Source organism: Harmonia axyridis, chromosome 1 (genome assembly GCF_914767665.1).
Source record: "Harmonia axyridis chromosome 1, icHarAxyr1.1, whole genome shotgun sequence".
In the NCBI taxonomy this organism is placed as follows: Eukaryota; Metazoa; Arthropoda; class Insecta; order Coleoptera; family Coccinellidae; genus Harmonia; species Harmonia axyridis.
In genome coordinates this window covers 86,985,671-87,002,294 of record NC_059501.1, presented here as the reverse complement: position 1 = coordinate 87,002,294, position 16,624 = coordinate 86,985,671, and the positions used below count along the sequence as shown (strand labels likewise).

The following is a 16,624-nucleotide window of genomic DNA, read 5'->3' as shown; positions in this document are numbered from 1 at the left end:
ATTCTATTAATCTTTCTTTGAATGAATACCAGTTTCTACTATTTAATGAATAATTTTATTACAATTCTATCTATCATCTATCTCCATATGTAATTTCCCGTAATTTCAATAACAAAACGATTTGTCCATAGTAATTTACAAAACCTCGTTTCAATTATGCCTGAATAGTAAGTTAAGTGATCATTCAAACTTTCATTCGTACCTTGACAAATGATTTATTACTCAACTAATTACTCATCACCAGTGACTACCCTTATATGAATATTAAGAATATTCATGAATATCCAACTACTTACTGAGTAGAAAACTATTCACTGGTTATTTATGAATTTACAACTAGTCATTGAATAGTCATATATTATTCAACTAGTCATTGAATTGAATACTCAATTATTCACTGAATATTCGACTATTCAAATTGTTCATTCATGCATCCCAGCATTAGTTTATACCCAAATTATGATATATTGCTGAGATTGTCATCAACTATGCTATATCATAATGCGATAATATACTGTATGTGAATTTTAAATAGGAAAGTTCTAGTCTGTTTCGGTTATAACCGGATTTTGTGAAGGGCTGACAATATTTTAGGGAGAAAGATCATCTCCCTTTTGATGAGATTTGTAAAGTAGAATTTTCTTTCCATAAAAAGTGGATATCTGAAAATATAGAAAATCAACAAAGATTATATGAATTTGGCCATTTATTATTATTAATTTCTGTACGTAACAATTTGTGAGCTGATCTTGATCAAGTGAGGTGATTATTCTTATTTTTTTGTTTTCGACTCTTGTTGAAATATAATAAACAGCTATTTCTGAAAATTGAATACAAGGTTTGTAGTGGAAATTCCACTGGGATTGTAACATAAGGTTTTCATCAAATCATTTTATTCAATAGGATTTATTTGAATATTTTTTCTTCATCTCTGGTCACATAATATTTTTTTTTGAAAATTTCATCGGTATCTACGTATTAAGCCGATAGTTTTTTTTTGTTGAAGAGTCACTTCAAAATACGTTGGCGCCCTTTGAAAACATCTTGAACCCACGCCGTCTTCACTGATAGCTGACCGGAAAAAAAAAAGACTCTTCTTTGTGTTGGAAAGCGGTGAACAATTTTTTTTTTTTTTAAATAAATTAATTTTTTTTTTAAACCAAGGGTTACTCGCCACAATCTATGAAATGGATGAAATTTTTAGAAAATCATTAACTGGATGTCATTCGACAATTCTACGGGTACAAAACTTCGTTGAAAAATATTGGCTTCTCTATTTAAAAACATCAACTCTATATATCCAAAACTGTTATCGATTTTTTCGATCTGCTATGAGTAAAATATAAATCATAAATATTACTGAAAAAGTACTTTTAGAATTTTTCGAATATCTCGAGACAAGTTGTAGCGAAATATTTGAAAGTCATTTTATCCATTTTGAATTAACAACAAATATAGCGTCACCTCTCTTTCAATATCTCGATATAGACTCAACTCCATGTTCCGAAATTTTAACATGCATCTTTTGAAACTTGGTGAAGAAATAGTATGGCACGAGCGGTGCCATCTGTGCGCCAGACCACTTTTTTTCCTTTTGAAAAGTTTCACAACAAAATACAATTATTTAACACTGTTCAAGTCAAGATTCAAGCTCAAATGAAATATTTGGACAAATTGTTTGATCTCTGAAGTTTTGAATTCATAATTCTTTTCAAGACGTGGTGATAGCTCGATGGCTTCACGTACTTTTTTTTTCAAAATATATGGTTTTCATCGAAAAAATGGGTTGAAAAATAAATGAAAAGATGAAGGAAGCATATTTACATGTATTTATAAATTTACAAAAAAACATATACAAAAAATAATACATACAAAATATTACTGAATTCAATTTTTCCACAAATGCGGCAGAAGAATTGAAAACCATAATATTAATCTTATCATATATAATACAATCATGATTTTTTATGTACAATCAACTAATCAACTCTTCACTGAAATAATGAACTTCTCTTGGGAATATTCAATTTACAAAAGTATTCTATACATATATACATTATCATCGAAAATTATGGAGGTGGTACTTCAAAGTTTTCTTTATCCTTCCATCTCGTAAGATATGAGGTTGTGGGTCCTTTTTGGTACTAAAATTCTCCCCTCTGGTCTCGGCGCCTCCCTAACAGCTCCCACTGTAACAGAAAAATGCAATGAAATAAAGACGTTCATTCGAATTCCAAGTAGTTTGTTGTTGAATAAGTTTAATACTTATTTTATAAAACAAGTTTTGAATTTTCTGTGTTAATTTCATGACAGCTTACTCGATCGAAATGAAAATTTAGATGTAAGATGGTAATTCAAAGCCTCATCAAAATGAAAGAAATATCGGAATAACATTCGAAGTTATGGTCTGTCCTTTCAACATTTTTCAAATAATGCAATTCAAAACTAACAATAACATGAACAAATTAGTCGTGAAATTCATCAAGCAATCCGTTTTGAAAAGAATACAAAGGTGCTCTAGTTGAATTATCAAAATCTTTCTCACTTTGCATCACAATAGAAATATTCGATCTGAAAAGTTCACTTGCAAAAACTAGTCAATTTGCAGAATCGTATTTTATTTGATTTTTCAGAAATGAAATAACCATAAGTGAATAATCCGCTATATGTCAATTTGATAGAATAAAAAAATGAATAAATAAAACAAACTAATTTTGACAAATACTACAAGTTACATTTCATGTTTGCGCTAATTGTGTCGCCAACTTATTAATCGAAATGGGTATCCTTACTTTGTTTTATTTCATTTAAAATGAATTTCCATCAAGAAAGAACCGAATATATTAAATTTAAAGGCCAGTTTAGCAAAATCAATTATGAATAAATATTAATAAATTATTGTGCAATTGATAATTTACCTGGTAATGCTGGTTGAGGGGCCATTTTGATATTGTATCCAATGTTCAAATGATCTTTAAAAGGATCATTTCTTTCTGCCGTTCTTGGTTGTGGTGGTGGTTTAGGTACAACTCTTGGTGCAGGTCTTGTGGGACGTCTTGTGAAAGGATCAAAAGCCTGAAATGAACAAGTTCATTAAGTAATTTTTTCAAAAAAAAAAACAATTAAGAGAAAGCATCAATGTGGAAAAGAACTTTATTTATTATTATTCTTTATTAAGATAATCGAGTTCCTACTTCTTAAATATATACAGGATGATCCACAGTCAGGCCGAATATTTCCATAATAATTTTTTTACTCGTAAAAAGGTATTTGGGAGTGTCAATTGAATTTGGAAATTTCAAAATTATATTCACGAATATAGTACAAAAAAAAATGTGTTTAATTTCGGAGTCAAAACGTTCTCGAATGTGATCGGTTCATTTCGAAACGTAATAGTGTTTAATATTTTCTCTCATAATATATGACATTATGAGAAACATTTCTTGTGGTTGATAGGTTTGTTCTTTTTTTTTTATGTTTTTTTCAAAACTTTGATAACAACAAATCAATTGATTACTGTTCAAATGGGTACGTCAAAAAAATTTGAAATCTCAATATGATAGACTATACTAAATGCTCGAGTTTTCGTTGGGACACCCTGTAGCAATTAGAAAAATATTTACCTCTTCTGCGTTATTCGCCGCGTGTTTCTGCGCAATAGCGGCTTCTTCAAGATTCCTCCACATTTGATCCAACTCATCCAACTCAATGTCCAATCGAGTGGCCCTGTCGTATTCTTTTTTTTTTATTGCTGCTACTTTTTCTTCTGTATATATTCTCCTCATTATTCGTATATTGGAAAATTTTCGGTAAAATCTATCCCTTTCCTTGATCTGAAAATGAACGAGAAATCAGTATAATTAATGCCTCAATTAAATGTGTATTGGTTTAAAATGGGAGTTGAAAAAGTAACCTTTTGAAACAGAACCAAACCTTCCCTATTCAAGGTACATATATACTTTTCGTTATCTAGAAATACAATTCTGAATCGACAAAATATTAAAAACGAACCGAAAGAATAACAACGATATCATAATTTTGATAATTATTCAAAATTGCCTCCATCAATAGACTCATTTTACCTTTATGATTTATGAAAAATTACTTACAGCTCTTTCAATGGCTTGGGGGTTGTATTCATATGTCATACCGCCCCTTATATCTCTTTGTTTTTGTTCCACCAGTTCTTTGGTTGGAAAAGGGTCTTTGGTATCTATATGCGTTTTTAGCCATTGGTGGTATTCGCTACCATTGATATCTTCATCAGAAACAAATTCAAATCTGAAAACCTCATATTCTTGACCGATTCGTACTGCGAATGCCTGAAAAAAAAAATTAACGTATAATATGCCAATTTCGCGTTGATTCAATTTCAATTTGAATATAAAAAACCAGACATTTTTATGCATACCTTGTTCGTTCTTGTACTTCCTACCATGTACACGGTGGATGTTTCACAAACATCCAAAATTTGTGCAGCTACATAAATCTCATTCCCGTTTTGGCCAATTCGAATTCTAACAAAACAGCCTATTGCTAGACTTGCAAAACATGGCATAACCATCATTTTTTCTAAGTGATGCCTGGACATCCGAATCAAGTTGAGTTCTTTTATACTAGGCACATAAAGCTTCTCTATTACTCTCTCTTGACTCGGGCCAGATTTTGATGGCGCCGACTTTGACTCGTGCTTAGGATCCTTCGAATTAGTGCCGTCTGGGAATACCTCCTTTGGTCCCAACTTTGATTCATTCCTTTCTGTATCGGCTTCTTCGCTCTTCTTCTTTTTTGCGTCTTCTGTCTCGGCTTCTTCGCTCTTCTTCTTTTTTGCGTCTTCTGTCTCGGCTTCTTCGCTCTTCTTCTTTTTTGCCTCTTCTGTCTCGGCTTCTTCGGTCTTCCTTCTTTCTGCCTTTTCTGTCTCTTTTCTTTTTGCCTTTTTTGTCTTCCTTCTTTTTGCCTTTTCTGTCTCGGCTTCTTCGTTCTTCCTTTTTTTTGCCTCTTTGCGAGGTAGCGTTTTTTCGTTCAATTCATCCCTCTCATCGCTAGGCTTCACGATCTCATAAGTGGGGTTTTCACCTTTTATTATTATTTTAAATTTGATGCGCAATGTTTTGTCTTCCTTCCTAGCAGTTTCCCTTTCTGAAACGCTATCTATATCGCTTCTTCTATCACTCTCTGAACTCCTTGTGCTCAATTTAGACAGCTCGGATGGAACCTGAAATTAAAATCAATTAATGACACATTAGATTGTTTTGGTCTCTACTCGGTAGGAATTTTACAGTTTTTCGTCAATTAAATTACAATTACATTTCCATCCTTTCAGTGAATGATAATTAAGGCGAGATTCATTTAATTCTCACTATAGCAATTTTTTTGAAATTAGAATTCTGTGTTATTTTAAATTCTCTCGGTATAAAATAACCTCTCTATAGAGGAAATTAATTTGTTCAATTCTAAAATTAAGTAACTCATTTAATCATTCGAAAAATTTCGAAACTCCTACATAATTCTGAACGCAAAAAATTTATTCAAGTTTTCAGGCCCTGCTTTGGATTTATTTTGTAAGTAATAGCATATTTCTAGTTGTCCGAGAAGTTAATTTCATATTTTTCTTTCGTTTCTGATAGTACTTCGTTACTAACTAATTGTTAAACCATAAATTTCATTTGTAACCGAACCTTCAATGTTGGAAAAGCACCCACATTTTCGTGAATTCCATATTCTTCTTTTATTTTCAATAGAAATTCGTTATTAACAAATAGTATCTCTAAGAATTCTGTTTGTAATCCACCTAGACGATAATGTGAATTTGGAACGAATAAAAATAATATAATAGAATAAATAATAGAATAGATGTTATCATTTGTAACATCACCTGTAATAGAAAAAGGCTAAAACACAAAGTTGATCCACGAACATTTCTAAAAATTATTAATTACTTTTTTGCTTTCTATAATCGTACATTTGAAACTACCCTAAGGGAATAAATTAAAGGATCAAAATAAAATTCGAAATTTTTAGCGGTTGTTCAAATGGCTGTATTTCCCATAACCGTCCCTCAATTTTAAAATTTTTTTGTAGCTTGAAGATCATAGTATAAAGATCTCATGATGATAAAATTTTCCAATCAACGAAATTTTGAAAAAATAATATTGAAGCTGAATGAACAAGTGATCTCATCCATATAGTGGTTAGGCTCGAAAAAAAAAAATCCAAGTCTGTATGCCAAAAATAAAAACTGCAAAAATTTCACAGAAAAATTAGATACTGTATCATTAGGATTAATCGGTATACGTTGCTTGAAAAATGTTTTCATCATGAGATCTCTAAACTATAAACTTCAAGCTTCAAAAGGTTTTTTTCAAATTGAGATACGACCATTGTTATCAAAAATAAAGTCATTTGAAAAACCGCTGAAAATTTCTAATTTTATTTTGATCCTTAAACTTATTCCACTAGTAAAATGAAATGAAAGGATACTTGTTATTTTAACTTCCTTAACTTGAAGGCCACCGACAATTTCTGAATTTTATGACGAAAATAAAAAGATTCTTGAAAATTGTGTGAGGTGGAAATATTTAGGTAACATTTTTGCAGAAAATATGTTCTTATGAAAATGAGATCGATATTCTATTATACTACCCATTTCTAGAAAAAAAAATATCCAAAGGAAGAACAATTAAATCTAACATAGGATAAAAGAATATTTACAAACCGTATTTGGGAAAAAGGATAAATTTTACAGTTTTCCACATTGTAATAAAACCAATTGACTCATGTTTCAAAAAAAAAATACAACAAAAATCGAAAATTGACAATAATCAAATCATAGTATGAGAAAATTTTTAGAAACAATATTAGGTAAAAATGACATATTTTACAGTTCTCCACGATTTGATAGAACTAATTGATTTAATTTTCAAATTGCCAGGTGCAAATACGAAAGAATTCAAAAATTCCATTTTATTTCGGTCCGTGAAAGCCTTCAGCATTATAGTAAAATCGTAAATAAACAAGTAGACCAAAAATAATTTTTGATTACCAAGTTAATCGTCACTCGATCATAGAAGTTTTCAATAGAGAAAACAGACGTTAATCAGAAGGGTTGCAACCATTTTCAACTGAAGAAGTCGATTCTAATCGACGAAAAAATATTCCAGAAAAAAAACATAAATTAAATAATAAATAAATAAATTGTTGGCATACTTACATAATCTATATCCCTTTTTTTATTTTCTGAGTGTACTTGATTTTTAAGTTCAGACATGATGAAACAGTTTTATTTTCACAAACTTGCAAGAACAAACACAAGATATAAATACCACTTGCAATAAAGAGCGACCAATCTCAAAAGAACTTAGAACTAAGAACTAACACAACTATCGAACACGACTATAATCACCTTACTGATCGAATCAGCATAATTCTGTTCCTTAAGTACCGAAACCTGAGATCTTTCTCATAGAGTTTTTCTTCTTCTTATTTTCAATATCGACATATTTATTTTTTCTTTGTTTTTTCGTAACGAAAAAAAATTCCAGAATAATGGATGATACACGGACGGTATAATTCATTATTTTGGATATTTTTTTCGTTACAAAAAAACAAAGAAAAAATAAATATGTCGATATTAAAATAAGAAGAAGAAAAACTCTATGAGAAAGATCTTAGGCCGCTCCGTTTCAACTGTCGGTTATAATCGCAAATCAATAGAGCTTCATTAAAAAAAAGTTCTCTTCAATTATTTCATGGAATGTGCCTTTTTCGAGCTAATCGGGTACAAATCAGTTATCAACATTTTTTACTTCTCTCATTCGCAAATACAAAAATATTATCATTCTACAATGTAGATTATTGTTTAAAGAAATTATGTGAAAAATCCATTATTTCATTTTGAACTGAGCTGTCACGTGGTGATATTAATTCTCAATATCAAGTTTCAAAATTAGTTTCGTTAGGTACGTAGAGTTTATTGTTTTCATGTTGATAATGGGTTCATACATTTGTTCAGAAAGTTGATCGAATGTAGGTAGCGAATTTCAAAAAATGGTTTTACCTTTTTCTCGATAACGATCGCAGATGAGTGAAAATTACAAGGAATAAAAAAACTTATGAACAAAATATAGAATTCTTTTTTATGTTAGAATCCATCAGGGGCGTACTACAAAAAAGTTCATGGGGCGAAAAAGGGCTTGACCCCTGAAAAAATATCTACCTGTTACAATTACTCGTGAAACACACAGTGAATGGTGTAAATCCTCAAACGTAACCTTCAGTTCATAATTGATCTTATTATCTCAAAAACTGAAACAGCTATGAATAAAACACTAAAATATATCTTAAAACTGCAACGCTCTGTAGTTCGGTTATGGAAAAAAGTCTTATTTTGACCTGAGAAATACGACTCTGAAATCTTGATACTGAATTTTTATCACCCTGTTTATAATTTTATATCGATTTTTTTTTTTGTTATTCGTATGTTTCTTATTTATTTGTATGGAATTATTATAAATTTCGTCATGTACTATCATATATGTGATCCACTGATAACAACTTTCCCTCTGAAATAAATGACTCAATTCTTATTGAATGTAATTTTAATAGCCCCTCATTAACTAATCGTTGTTTCTTTTTAGTTTATGTTCGAGGAATCGAATTTAAGAAAATTTTACAATTTGTAGACGTTAGGATAATTAATTTTTAATCCACGCTTAGCAATTAGATTTGTAGGAAACTATATAATTTGTTTGATAATAATTATTTTAAAAATGCACTATTTTCGACATTATGGAAAATATTATTCTATTCGAGATCTGAATTAGATTTTGAAAAGAGATACATTACTTTGACAAAAAATATGCTGCTTAGGCGATATGCACAAAAAAATGGGAAAAAGAATAACGTCTTTGCGTTTAGTATTCTGCTTTGAAATTGAAATTCCAGCATATTTTCAATGATGAAATATCCTACGTATCTTTAGAATTAAACTGATTAATTTTATCTACCGGAAGGGTAATTGAAAACTAAAGAAATTCAAAATAACAACAAATTCCATAATCTCGAACTGATATAATGAATCAAAGTAATCTGCAGAATGGATTAATATTAAATAAGTGAAAAAGCAATGATTTTATGTATGATAAATAATGAGAACAAACTCTTTCGTATTAGAAATCCATAAAATAACTCTCAGTACCAGTGTGACCATCTATAGTAGAAATCTACTATTATAGTAGATTTCAGGCCATCCATAGTAGATAAATTTTTCATAGTAGATTATAGTAGATTTCTAGATTATAGTAGATTTCTTGATTTTGGTAGATTTCTGCATCGTTTGTCTCTTAGGTACTAGATGGCACTATTCGCATTCTAAGCCTGAGTTTCACGGTTTCAAAATTTCGAAAGCACCAAAATTCAGGCTCAAATTGCTTTCAGTGGTTTGAACATAGTATAAGGAATGGAATAGGTCCTTTCTCAAATGCTGGATAAATAACAGATTTAGAACAAGATCTTGTAGAACTTATGTTAACCAGAGAGCTAAGAGTTTTAATTAAACTCGGATAACAACGATTATGATTTAAAAAATCATTTTCAGTTCTTTCTTCGTTAATGGTTGAGCTTGGATTTAATGAAGTAGCTTATTTACTTTATAAAAAAAAACTGCACAGCACTAAGAGTGGCTATTTGCTTAGTATGTATAGAAAAACTAAAATTCCATCTGACTCTACCAACTCTTGAACTTTTCTTTATAAAATTTCTTTTATTTGATATTAAAACTGAATTTTCCAATTTTCAAGTTTTTTCCTTCATTTTTACCAAAAAAGATGTATTACTAGGATACCTCTAATATTTCAAGCTCCTGAGCTATATGAAAAATCCATTGAAATGTTCAATCCACAAACTACAACCCGAAAATATTCATTTCAATTTTAAATATAAGGTAAATATAAAAATAAAACATGATTTTATTTATTTTCAACATCATTGAGATATTTCAATATAATTTGGTTGTTTAAGGTAAACTTTTCTTCAAATATTCATAAAAACATGGGCTGATTTTTCGGTCAGAAAATATTATTACAGTCGAATAATAAAATACATAAGTCTAAGAATCGTAAAAGGTTGGGAAAAAATGATCGAAACCAACTGTCAAATGCTAAATATAGCTTTTGAGAAATTTCATTGGAACTTACGACATTAGGAAATTAATGTTGATAGAAACTTTACCTATTCTCACTCAATCTATAACAAAACAATATCAATCGAATATTCTTCAAATACATTCAATTGCAATATCGATATTCCGGAAAATGGAGTTTATTCCATTCATAAATCCTGAAAAAACCTAGAGATATCATTTCATGACGACTGGACCTGATAGTTATTTCATGATAACTTGTAGCATTGTACTTGTTTATCACAAATACACGCCACTGCCGTAAATTCTCATTGTAGAGCAGAAAAAATATCAAAATATAGAAATCTTCTGACCACTCTATTTCAAATATTTTAGTTCTTCAAAATAACACCAATTTTTTCAGAGGGCTCCACTTTACGGACCAATTTTTGACAGTAAAATTCGAGGCTTAACGTGAGTGCAACTAGATGGCGCTCAACATCAACTAAATCAACTATGGTTTATTCGGTGGATTCCCTACCTGTGGTAATAACTAATTATTTACGGTACGTTACATAAGAGTTTCAGAGTTCAGATCATTAAGTTTATGGTATTTGTGATATTTGAAAATTTCGCAATATGAAAAGAAAATTTGTTCAACAAAGCTATAGATCAGAGTGGGAGCGGAATGAATTATTTTCTTCTTGGTTGTGTATATCAAAAAAGGACAATGCAAAGCGTGTAATTGTAAACTTTTACCCCGCATTGCCTATTTGAAAGAACATCTAAATTCTGCCAAACATAAAAAATCTATGGAAGGAATTTCCGGATGCTCCTAGGTATGTAATTAATAGGATTCGGATAAATATTTATTTGCATAACTGCATATTCAAGACATTTTCGAGTTAAATTGTATTTTTATCAAGTAAAACACTTCATTTCAGCTTATATAAGCACAAATGAAATATTTTATTTTTCAATCATATTGAGATGAATTTTCGTGAAGTAAAGACTGAAAAAAATCAAGAATTACCTGCATATTTCCAAAATAAAATTTGTTCTTAAACATGAGCAAATAAAACCGTATTTCGAGAATATATTTGGCAAATCCCAAACAGCTTTTATGACTTTTTATGTCCTTTTATCTACCCAACGCAACGCCAATGGAATGCAATATTCGGAGATAAATATATATTCCAATTGCTGCCATTTACAACATCTGGTGAGAAAGATAGTTCACTTGAACAAAAATTCGTTTTGAACCATCAATTTGTTCGTTTGTTGTTTCTCAGAATTTAAAAATATTTCCATCTATTAAATAGGCGCAAATCTATATTTGACAATTTATTACAGCATGTCATGTTAAATTGTTATAGTAAAAATCTCTAAATTTATTGCAAATAAACTAATATTACCTTTGAAAAATTTTATATATATTTAAATCTGATGAACTTCTTATTTATTGCATATTTTTATATTATAGATGTATATTTTGCACTTCTTCAGAATATTTATCCGAAGCCTCGTAATTATTAATTGATTTTCATTGAGATATGGGATTAACATTATTATTTTATATAGTTCAACAAATATTTCAAGAGTAATTCAATATCCGAAGAAGTAAAAAAGCTGAAATAAAAATTGTAGCTGTCCTTGTTGAACACAACATTCCGTTCCGTGTCATGGATCATCTTAGCGAAGTTATGACTAAAGCTTTTCATGATTCGGAAATAACCAAGAGTTTTTCCTGCAGGAGAACAAAATCTGCTGCAATAGCATATAATGTTATTGGTAGTAGATTTGAAAAACTTTTGCAAAACGATATCAAAAGCAGTTTTCCTAAGTTTTCGATCATAATTGATGAAACCACAGACATAAGTACGACCAAAGTTCTTGCAATTGCTGTCAAATATTTTTCGGAGAAAGACCAAATGGTGAAAACAAGATATTTGTGTTCAGTAGATCTTCAGGATGAAACATTAGAACATTTATTTGCTGCTATGAAAATTGCTCTTGAAGAGAGAGGTCTCCTTTTTAAAAATATAATTGGGTTTGCAGCTGACACTACAAAGGTCATTTTTGGCGAAAAATCAGGAATGGTTTCAAAAATTCGTGAAGAAAACCCAAATTGTATTTTGGTGAAATGTGTATGCCATTCTGTAGCTCTCTCTGTCAGCTATGCTTGAAGAATTCTACCAAGAGGCATCGAGCAATTAGTGAAAGAATTATATAGCTATTTTTCACATAGCGGTAAGCGGCAGAGAGAATTTCATGAATTTCAAAATTTCACAAACCCTGAACAGCATAAAATACTTAAACATTATGATATTCGCTGGCTATCGTTACATGCATGTAAAAGTAGAATTTTGGAAGAGTGGACAGCTCTTCAATTATTTTTAAACGGACAATTTCTCGAGAATAAGAGGCAACATGCTTCTTGCGAGTTTTTTTTTAATTCATTTAATGATGATATAGTAAAGCTTTATTTTCATTTTTTAGATTATATTTTGCCATCATCTTTACAAATTATTTCAAAATTCGATACGTACGATTCATATTCAAATTCCGTAATCTGTCAATTTTCGTAACAGTCACACCAACTGCCAAGATACAATATAAAAGTCACTAGGATAATTATATAATCTGAATTTTTCATTGAATTTCGACAATATTTCACGAAACTTTACTGAAATAAAGAAAATATCGTCCAATACTCGTTGCAGAAGGCAATTCTAACACTCATGCGAATTTCGCATTCGTTTTGTAATAGGAGTCTATTCTCTAACAGGGTGATACACCACGATGGAATATTATTTTCATGAGAATCTTATTAACTCATGAACCGTTGAGTTCATACCAGGGGTCGAACTTTTTGCTTTTTTGTATTCGAATATTCATTCTTGAATTCATTCGATTACTCGAATAATTCATTCAAGCAAATATCCATGCTTGATTATTCATGTGTAGTCATTCAACTATTCATTGAATATTTAATGAGTATTCAGGGATTATTCAATGAATATTCAGTGATTGATCAATGAATATGCAGTAATTAAACTCATGTTTTAATGAACATCACCCCAGTTGCGCTCTTATGGTATTATTCAATGGATATTTAGGAAATATTCAATGATTATTCAGTTAATACTTATTCGAATATTCCACTCAGAAAACCTAGCCACCAATGACTGGACTGGATGTTCGTTGATATCTAGCAAAAAATATGCGTAATTATTTAACAAATCCATTTAACGAACAGGTAATACTGAATACAGTTTACTGTTATCTGACGCATAAATGTAAAAACGTTCGTTATTCTTGGAAAGTCGGGAGTACCCTGGATCAACCGAAAAGAAAAATCATATTTTTATAATCAAATTGTCGTCTGAAAAATCCAGCAATTATTTTCATTATATTAAAACAACGTACAAAATACAATAGATAGACGCAGTAAAACCTTTGCTGGGACACTACAATTCACATAGACCCATTAAAGGTATACAGGTACAAAAAGAATGTCAAAACGGATTATTCATTGCTAAATTCGTATGTTAGAATTTTATATTCAATTTTAATATATTTTCATCGATAAAATCCAAATTCTATTCATCTTTCTTTGAATGAATACCAGTTTCTACTATTTAATGAATAATTTTATTACAATTCTATCTATCATCTATCTCTGTATGTAATTTCCAGTAATTTCAGTAACAAAACGATTTGTCCATAGTAAATTACAAAACCTCGTTTCAATTATGCCTGAATAGTAAGTTAAGTGATCATTCAAACTTTCATTCGTACCTTGACAAATGATTTATTACCCAACTAAATACTCAGCACCAGTGACTACCTATATATGAATATTAAGAATATTCATAAATATCCAACTACTTACTGAGTAGAAAACTATTCACTGGTTATTTATGAATTTTCAACTAGTCATTGAATAGTCATATATTATTCAACTAGTCATTGAATTGAATACTCAATTATTCACTGAATATTCGACTATTCAAATTGTTCATTCATGCATCCCAGCATTAGTTTATACCCAAATTATGATATATTTCTGAGATTGTCATCAACTATGCTATATCATAATGCGATAATATACTGTATGTGAATTTTAAATAGGAAAGTTCTAGTCTGTTTCGGTTATAACCGGATTTTGTGAAGGGCTGACAATATTTTAGGGAGAAAGATCATTATCCCAAATCCCATTAAGCAAATTTTCGGCACAAAATTATAATTGGTTTTCCATGAACGTCTAATTGCGGTGAATCATCCTGTATATCCGAAACGGTCATTGATCTGTTATGAGTGACAAATAAACCAAAAAAATTACTGAAAAAAAACGTTTTAGAATTTTCGAAATATTTGAAATAAATCAAGATATAATGTATCTATAAGCTACTTCCTTATATCTCATTATTTCGAGAAAAGAGTTTTTCTCTAACTCTTACAGTTCTCAATATGCATTAATTAAGTGAACATCGAATTTGGGACACCTTGCACAATATTTTGAAAATAATTATGAGCTCAATCATACCTAAAGCATTTTGATAGTTCAATCAATCAGATTCTTAAGTCTTGTGAGTGATATAATAATTCAATAAATTATGAACCACCTATCCTATCTATACAAAGTAATACAAATTCCTTGTTGTAGCTCCTCGAGGCCTTCTTTTATTGAATTAGTGATGGAATCAATATCGACATATTAAATTATAGGCTTCCCGTTGAAAAGCAATGAATAAATCCATAATAATCGTTTAAATCAATCGAGCATAATTAATGTTCATTTGTCAATCACCAATAGAAATCGCCGATCGTCTTCGTCTTCGATTGAAAGGCAGATGACGATCAAGCTGACATCAAATTGATCGATACGGTACTAGGATATATACAGGGTGTTCCTTGAATTTGTAAATGGCGCATTGTTTCTTACCAGTTGACCAGTACTTAATATTCAATCACCCATTAGTGTTTCATTCAATTAATTTCAATAATTATATTCATTTTGAATTGAATTACATTTTGAATAATGAATCGTTTCAACCACTCATGAAATTTTCCTAGTCAGCCTTTCAGAACGTGCTGAATAAAATAATTGGAATGAAAACAACACTGTGAATTCAAAGCATTTAATGCTACTTAAATATTCGGTTTTATATACAGGGTGTTTCCTAAACATGCGGCAAAAATTCAGGGGGTTGTTCCTTGGACTATTCTAAGAATATTTTGTCCTTTCATGATTTTTGAAAAACCTCTTTGTTTCGAAGATACAGGGCGAACAACATTTTTCATATTTTTAAAATTAATAATAGTTTAAATAAAAATGCGTACCTGTGTTTACTGAGTAAGTACAATTTATTTTTAAATTTGTTTAACAACATTCCAATTACTTAAAACGGCCAGTTTTTTGACTAAAAATTGCTAATACATCACAAAACGAATTCAAATGAAAACCGTGTTTAATCTGTATTCCTTTACTATCTGCACTTATCAATTTTTAGTCAAAAAACTGGCCGTTTTTAGTAATTGGAATGTTGTTAAACAAATTTAAAAATAAATTGTACCTACTTAGTAAACACAGTGCGGTACGCATTTTTATTTAAACTATTATTAATTTTAAAAATATGAAAAATGTTGTTCGCCCTGTATCTTCGAAACAAATAGGTTTTTCAAAAATCATCCAAGGACAAAACATGCTTAAAATAGTCCAAGGAACAACCCCCTGAATTTTTGCCGCATGTTTAGGAAACACCCTGTATAATACCGAATATTTTTCACCACTGAGTCCTAGCCTTGATAATCAAATACTTTTTTTATGAACGAAGATTGCAATTTTACGTATGACTCTTTTGCTTGCATTTCATTATATTTTTCTCAACCATAAGAACTTTTTAAAATATTATGTTTCTGCAGAAACTTGATTCAAGGAGCTAGAATCAAAAATATTTTAGTAATTGTAATCTGAAATTTCGTGTATGCACATCTAACATTTGTCATGTTTTTTTTTCATGCTTGCCAGCATTGGAGATATATGAAGGTATGTATTCGCTTTGAGTGAGGTTTATTTATTCGAAATTTAAAAAAGTTCATCTTGACTTTGTCCACTTCATAAAATATCATGGAAAGTAAATTCTTTCGTGTAATATTTTGTCGAACATTACCATAAAGAAACTTCTCATCATAAAGAAAAATGTTCAACTTCATGACGAATTCGTTTTTTTTTTAATACTCTACATTACAAAGCATAACAATTTCTATTAATTTTTCGAGAGTAACAGCTGTTATCTTGACGAAATTCGTCCAGTTGTGGGCTTGACAACATCTGTTCACTGTAGGATTATTTATGCACGTTGCAACATAAATATGTATATAAAAACTTCAATCGAATATTCGAAATTTCATCACGTATGTGGGTTTGACTTTTTGGTCAAAACATAAGGATTCAGTATCTTGAAGTAATTCTATGTCTTCGTAATGTTTTCTAGAAATGAA

The 16,624-nt window shown here is 30.0% G+C and overlaps 2 protein-coding genes across 38 annotated transcripts in view; one reads left to right on the top strand and one right to left on the bottom strand.

Moving 5' to 3' along the window:
- The window catches only part of LOC123678678 (dystonin), a 257,561-nt gene that overhangs the window by 103,081 nt on the left and 137,856 nt on the right, over positions 1-16,624 (top strand). The gene's annotated exons all lie outside the window — the stretch shown is intronic.
- LOC123678840 lies at positions 1,680-6,733 on the bottom strand. Its single transcript, XM_045616084.1, has 3 exons — positions 3,624-6,733; positions 2,919-3,075; positions 1,680-2,189 (listed from the first exon to the last, which is right to left on the bottom strand). Exons 1-3 carry the CDS (start codon positions 3,783-3,785, stop codon positions 2,098-2,100), a joined length of 411 nt encoding a protein of 136 aa, XP_045472040.1. The 5' UTR covers positions 3,786-6,733; the 3' UTR covers positions 1,680-2,097.

Bases quoted from the DNA above. Each gene is read 5' to 3' on its own strand.
- LOC123678840 (XM_045616084.1), bottom strand. From the start codon at position 3,785: ATGAGGAGAATATATACAGAAGAAAAAGTAGCAGCAATAAAAAAAAAA. The intron at 3,076-3,623 runs GTAAATATTTTT...TGTTCATTTCAG, and splicing joins CGGCGAATAACGCAGAAGAG to GCTTTTGATCCTTTCACAAG. The intron at 2,190-2,918 runs GTAAATTATCAA...TTTCTGTTACAG, and splicing joins CCCTCAACCAGCATTACCAG to TGGGAGCTGTTAGGGAGGCG.